The 7,562-nt window shown below is 38.6% G+C and overlaps 1 protein-coding gene across 6 annotated transcripts in view; it reads right to left on the bottom strand.

Annotated features, from left to right (window-relative positions):
* The window catches only part of LOC131693131 (uncharacterized), a 37,354-nt gene that overhangs the window by 2,088 nt on the left and 27,704 nt on the right, over positions 1-7,562 (bottom strand). For 4 of the 6 annotated variants that reach the window (XM_058980705.1, XM_058980709.1, XM_058980708.1 and 1 more), the window contains one exon: positions 59-220. In XM_058980705.1, coding sequence (XP_058836688.1) covers positions 59-220 — 162 coding nt within the window. The remainder of the gene's footprint in view (positions 1-58; positions 221-7,562) is intronic. The other 2 variants (XM_058980706.1, XM_058980711.1) reach the window with 1 other exon arrangement.

Here is a 7,562-nt window from a genome sequence, read left to right as displayed (position 1 = left end):
GTCGAATGCTTAGTAAAATTAATTCTAATATTTTTTAATAAGGAAACACAAAACTTACAATAGCAGATCATCGTTCGGGCCCCTGAACAGCTTCGTATTTGGACCCTTGGTGGTGATCCGAGCTGCGTTGTAAGCATTCATCGAATCCGACTTTGATGATGTAGCACCGGTCAGACCGTCAAGCTCGTCCTCGGACGAGGAGTTTCTAAAAATAGAATACCTAACATTACACCCGAATGGGGATGGATGAAACACCAAGCCAACAGGTAATGCAGGGATAGCCGAGAGGGAGAAAAGAAATAGAAGAAATCGAATCGAGAAACAAGACGGTGAGAAACGGTAAACGTAAAGGTAAGCTTCGCGTTTTTCATATTACTTTGTTGCTACCCTTCTCTGCACTTGAATAAGACGAATTTGTTCTAACTGAAGTGGCAACTATGAAAAAATGTTTAAACAATGGGGTTGATACTAGGTGTTCAATTACATTTTTTTACTGATACATCAAATATTTATTGGACTAGTGCGTTCGCGGGTATATTGTCAATTTTGTTCTCTATCGGTTTTGCTTTGCTTTACGAAAAAAAAAACGTTTTTTTTTATCGGTTAATACTAAGTTGATTCCTTGTTCTGGAGTGACTTATTCTAATAAAAAATGTACTTGTTGCAATATTGAGTACGGTTCTAACTTCAACTGCTGTCAAAATGTATAAACCGATAGCGGTTGAGGTGGATACTTCACTTAGTTTCGGGGTCAAACAAAAATGGCATTAGAAAAAATCGCCAATTGGTGCCTATATAGGCAGATTGTTGAGTTGAGTTGCATCACGTTCATATATCTTTATTTTCTATTGATATTTTGGGTGAAAGTTCAATGTGTATTATTCAGATTTTGCTTCACTAGCATTTGTGCAACCGTTGCGCAAACGGAGTTGGAAGAACATTAGCGGTACAGTAAAGACCCGTTTTTATCAGCCCCTTGGTGAATTTTAGACTGATAAAACGGGGACATTGATAAAATCGGGACACATTTTTTTCTTTCTTTTTACGAAACCGAAGTTCTTAAAATATTCTTCTTTGGTCCCTAGATATAGCCTCATAACCTTTCTTGATTATTTAGCTTAAACTTGCCTTAAGGGGGTCTGACAGCGCGACATTTAAAAATATAATTTTTTTTTGCATATTTCGGATATCTAAGATAAGAAAAATATGCTTAAGAAAGGATTTACTCGAATTCAACTTCAACGTCTGCTAGAGCCCATCAAACTACCAACTATCAATTTTCATCCCCCTAAAGCTGAACAGCAAATTTTTATTTGGTCATTTATGAAAATAATAAAAAATTGTATTCAGCAAAGTTGTAGGTAATATAATAAAAAACAACTTTGCTGAAGAGACTATGTATCTATCTTTTGATTTTGATACACATTTGTGGAGTTTTCTATGATACACCCCTTAAAATCATTATTTTCAACATAACTTTTATGGTTGATTTTTTAGAATTCCAAAATGATTTTGTTTGACATAAGAAAATACACAATTTTTGTTACATAAGTTTATTTCTATCTCTTATATCTGTTGAGTTATCGAAACTTTTAGTGCCAAAAATCGAATCCAGGGATAACCATTTGTCGCATGCTGTCTCTTGCATGCCAAAACATATATTCAAAAAAACGACTATAAAACTCTTTTATAAGGCCGTTCAAAAATTACATCACACATTTAAGGGTAAAAGGAGGATATGAAGCATGTTGTTACATGGTGGGGAGATCCTATCGATATATGTCGATGGTAATATTATCGAAGTACGTCTACACGATCTAGCCACCGACTAACGCATATATCACTCGAAAAACAGTTTTCCGTCAGCTTTCACGGCACGCGCGTGAATAGCTCCGCAGATGAGCACAAGCTGATGCTCACAGAAGATTTCGCTAGTTTCTCTTGGTGTTGTACTAAATACAACGACGCAGGTGCTGGAAGGTTAAATATATCTTTAGTTAAGGCAGTGATCGCGTATACGGTGATGGCGCCACTGACCTTTGCACAAGTACACGGGAACAGACCACTAGTGAAAAATAATTCCCATGTTCCCACTTGCTAAAGATTTTTGGGACCATGTATGAAAGGGGGATCTAAATAAACTACGCACAGAATTTCATCCACGACGTTTTCTTTCACTAAAATAAAAGAGGATGGGCGGCATCGCGTCCACTACCTCAACACCCTCCAGCTTAGTGACTACACACTTATTTTTTCTGCCTAATCTCAACATTTGGTGCTTCCTTTACCGAGACTTGCACAGCCGAGCACTCAGCACATATTTTGCCGTTTTGTCAGTCCACGTTTGTTTTGCAGAGATTCGAATAATATATTGCAAAACATCAGCGAACAAATGTCTAGTTGGCAAATCAGCTTGTTATCGCCTGTTCGCAAATTGCCGAAGTGAATTGAGTGTGTAAACGGGTCTAATACGCCCTTCCTAAGCAAAAGTGGCTATATTTCAACATTATATACTACGAGCTGTGCAGTAACTACTCTAATTTATTGCAATATTAGTTAGAAATTAGTTCCTATTTAATGTTTTGTTAAAAACGTGTTTCAGTGTAATATGCCCTACAACAAAAGGATGGTATGCCTTTGCATGCACTCGACCCATACGATGAGTCTCGAAGTGCTGGCGGGCGTTCTTCCGCTAAAAAATCGATTTTGGGAACTCTCATATCGATTGCTCATCCGATGCGACATTCTGAACCCGTTGGTGATTCAAAATTTCGAGAGGCTCGTCGAGCTTAATTCTCAAACCCGTTTTATGTCCTTGTACTTCGACTACATGGCACAGAGCATCAATCCTTCTTCGTACAATCCCAACCGTGTCCGTTTCCCAAATACTTCTGATTCTACTGTATTCTTCGACACATCCATGAAGGAAGAGATTCGTGGAATCCCGGACCATATACGCCCGCAGGTGATCCCCAATATATTTTATAATAAATTCCGAGAAGTCGACTGCGACAAAATGTTTTACACTGACGGATCAAATCTCGATGGGTCCACTGGCTTCGGTATCTTCAACAATACTATCACCGCTTCATTCAAGCTCAATGATCCCGCTTCAGTTTACGTCGCAGAGTTAGCTGCAATTCAGTACACCCTTGGGATCATCGACACTCTGCCCACAGATCACTACTTCATCGTTTCGGACAGCCTCAGCTCTATCGAGGCTCTTCGTGCGGTGAAGCCTAAAAAGCAACTCCCGTATTTTCTGGGGATCATACAGGAGTCCTTGTGTACGTTATCTGAAAAATCTTATCAGATTACCTTTGTTTGGGTCCCCTCTCATTGTTCTATCCCGGGCAATGAAAAGGCCGACTCAAGACCAATCTGCTTCAACGAATTTTTTAGTATTTGTCGTCAGAGGACGCTCAACAGTTGGCAAACCTCGTGGAGCAACGGGGAACTTGGACGATGGCTACATTCGATTATCCCAAAGGTATCAACGAAGCCTTGGTTCGGGGGGATGGATGTGGGTCGGGATTTTATTCGCGTAATGTCCCGACTTATGTCCAATCACTACACCATGGATGCGCATTTGCGGCGTATTGGGCTTGCGGAGAGTAGTCTGTGCGCTTGTGACGAGGGCTATCACGACATCGAACACGTTGTCTGGGTATGCGCCGGGTATTGTGACGCCAGGTCTCATTTAAAGGAATCCCTTCGGGCCCGAGGTAGACCACCCAATGTACCAGTCCGAGATATGCTGGCAACTCGTGATTTCCCCTATATGTCCCTTATTTATACCTTCATAAAAACGATAAATATCCCAATTTAGCCCCTCTCTTTTATTTCTCGTTTTTAGAGTTTCCTCCTGCCTTGTGGAACCGATCAGCTCCAGAGTGCCACTATGTAACCGCCGTCGCCCTTACCACTACGCCTGCATAGAAGGAAACTGAAGCGAGAGCGACTCGAGGTCCGATGACTTTTGAAGGATTCCCGCGGGTCCGAAGAATACCATCCGCCAATCCGGTACTCGACGACTTACTAGACTGAGGCGCAAATTTATTTCGCTGATCCCCCTCCCCCCCCCCCCCCCTTCGAGCGAAAGTTGCAAGTTTTGCTCTTCTTTCCCTGTCTCTCCCCTGTCCTTGATACAACTGCTGCTACACTGATGCGGAAATAAGCCACCCTCTGAATATCTTGACCAAGCATAAGTTTTAGTTAAAAAATTCAAATTAGTATTCTGTATTCCTAGTTTTAAGATAGCTATAATTTTTACTCTTTATTGAAACTCTTGTCCTCCATTTTGTAAATAGAATTGAATCCCTAGTTTTAAAATTTCTGTGAAACTTCTCATAAATATTTGTTCCCCCTTTTGTGTACTAAACTATATTGTTAGTTTTAAGATAACCGTAAAATATTTCGTAAAATACTATTACTCCCTCTCTTGTATATCAAAGTGAATCCCTTGTTTTAAATTTTTTCATAAAAAAATCTTTTGGCCCTCTCTTGTATATTGAATCTTATTTCTAGTCTTAAGATAGCTGTAAACTTTTTTTTTTCCTTTGTAAAAAAATATTTCAACATTGTAACCTTAAGTTTTAAGATATCCAAAATGTAAAAACATAAGCATTTGGCACCGCCAAGCTAACGCATTTGTGCCTATCAAATAAACGAAATGAATAAAAAAAAAGGATGGTATGCCTCACAACAATATGGGTTATATGCCCCAATCGAATTATTGAAGTTTTTATCATGCTGAAAAGGTCCCACAATGTATGAAATCTCGATATACTTAAAAAAATCAGTATTACTGTAATTTAAAAAATAAAATTGCCCCAATAGTTACTTTGCTGTTGTGCTAATAATGAGGCATACCATCCAGAACTTAGTGGGTCGTTTTATCTACACGTACAACTAGTTTCAAAATATTCTAAAACGAATATAGGAACTATAACATTGTATTAAGCTACGCGAAATAATTCTACCAACTGCGACTCTTTCTATTTAGTTGAAATACTTATAGAAAAATAGTGAGAACTTACATCGAAATGGCTCTTTTCAAACTTTTCTGTATACACTCAGGTTTTTTTTACGCGGGGGATACGAGCCGCGTAAATGAAAACCGCGTAAATGAAAACCGCGTAAATTTCAAAATCCGCGTAAATGAAAACCGCGTAAATTTCAAAATCCGCGTAAATGAAGACCACTTAAATTTAAGAATCCGCGATAAAGGGAACCTCATTGATGGATACCGCGTAAATTCCAAAATCCGCGTAAATGAAAACCGCGTAAATTTCAAAAACCGCGTAAATGAAAACCGCGTAAATTTCAAAATCCGCGTAAATGAAAACCGCGTAAATTTCAAAATCCGCGTAAATGAAAACCGCGTAAATTTCTAAATCCGCGTAAAAAAAACCGCGTAAAAAAATACCGCGCAAAAAAAACCGCGTAAAAAAAACGAGTGTATTGTTGTTTCGCAGCATATTAATAATGCCAAACTAACTTAGTATGTTGATTTCATAAAATGATACTGTTATCGGTCATTATTTCTTTTGAGATAAATCAGGATTGCTGGGAATAGAAATGGGGCGTTTTGCCCCGGTGGGGCGTATTATACCCTCTTACCCTATATACCCATCTGTCGCTACCGATTCCACAAGCAGTACATATTATAACAACCTCAACAGACTGTGCGAAATAGCGTTGAGTGAAGCAGAAGTAAACACCCAACAAATGCACCACATCATACAGTAGCACCACAGACTAACAGACATAACACTATGAGGGGATTCCCACAAAAGACATCAATCCGACAATTTTCCCAGAACACTTTTATTCACAGTCCCAAACACTCATTTGCTGATGGATTACCCCTCAGGTTTGGGAAAAAATTTCCACTAGAGGTCTATCCCCCATATGCTTGTTCATATGTCAGTGGCGCCAAGATTTCAAATGTGGCCACAGTCTCAACTACAAATATATTTAAAATGATCGTTTAAGCGGGCGAAGCATTGTGTTCGAGTGTTATGTCTGTTAGTCTGTGGTGTCACGACAAGTGACAAAACCCCAAAAATCAATGTCTCGTAATTCATTTGTAAATATTTATTTTATATTTCTCTCAGTTTCAATAAAAGTATCTCAAAATTTTACGATAATCGGATGGAAAATGAATTTTTAACATGTCGTTGAAGCAAGTCATGTCGAGGATTTCTGTTCAATTCAGTTCATTAGAACTGTTCGTAGCTTCGATCTTCAAATGGCGATATCTCAAGAACTACACGGCCGATTGGTGTAGCTTTAAAGTTTTTGCAAAAAAGAATGAATATATTAAACTATAGATGTGAGCTTTTCGTGCAACTATTCTGGCTTATTATTTCTTAGTATTCCAAATCTGCCAAATGCAGCCGAAGAAAATTTTTATCCAGTGTTAACATTGTCTCATTTTTTGAGATGTTGCGACTTAGTTCGGTTTGACTTAACACCACCCAAAAAAGTCTTCAATATCTACTGCTGTAACACAATCAAATGATTACTGATGCGCCTTGCAACTCGAAAAATTGCGCCTAGTGTCTCCAAATCAACAGCCAGCACCACCAAGAGAAAAGTAAACACTGGTTAAGACGTATACAATTGTGATGCACAAGGTCCGACAATAAACATTATAGTCTTACCATGAACACTGATGAGCAAGAAAAGAATTTCAGGGTTACTGCTTTAAACTAGCCCTACACACTTAATTTTGTTCTACCGAATCCCAGCTTTTTTCGCAACTTTTACCGAGTTTTACACAGCCGAGCACTCAGCTAACAAGACTTTTACCGAGATCTCAGTAGAAGTGACGTTTGTTTTGCTGTAATTCGGAAAATATATCGCTGACAATCAGTAAATTAAAACCACTTTGCGGAACTATCAGTAGAAAAATTTTACTGACTGTTCAGCTGTGCGAAAATTACCGAACTGAATTGAGTGTGTAGCGCAAATACACGTAAGCAGATGATCTGATTTCCAGCATTTTGGTCAGCAAAATATTTTTTTGTTTCTTTATTCCTGCAAGAAAACTGTGTCTCACAATGCTTATAATATATTCCCACCTCTCCTATAATGTATTGTAATGTACAGAGAACTGTCGTTAAGTGCGGCAAAATTTACAGTGTACTAGTAACCTTTTGTGCTGTGGTGGCGCTAATGTGGTGTCTTTTAAGAAATGCGGAAGAGGACTATATTGTTATTTTATAATATGTGCCTCTCTGACACAACACATGACGTAACACTCAAAAACAAAGTTTCGTCCGCTTTAACGGTTATTTTAATTATATTTGTAGTTGGGGCTTTGGCCACATTTGAAATTATGGCGCCACTGACATATGAACAAGCATATGGGGGATAGACCACTAGTGAAATATTGTTCTTAAAAACTGAGGGGTAACCTACCAGTAAATGAGTGTTTGGGAAATAAAAGGTGGAGCTAGTGTTCTGGGAAAATTGTCGGATCGATGTTTTTTGAAGGAATTCCTTCATAGTGTTATGTCTGTTAGTCTGTGGCACAAGTTCACTTTTTGATTTTC

The sequence above is a fragment of the Topomyia yanbarensis genome, chromosome 3 (genome assembly GCF_030247195.1).
Source record: "Topomyia yanbarensis strain Yona2022 chromosome 3, ASM3024719v1, whole genome shotgun sequence".
Lineage (NCBI taxonomy): Eukaryota > Metazoa > Arthropoda > Insecta > Diptera > Culicidae > Topomyia > Topomyia yanbarensis.
The sequence above is the reverse complement of the archived record's forward strand: the minus strand, read 5'-3'. Positions and strand labels throughout refer to the sequence as shown.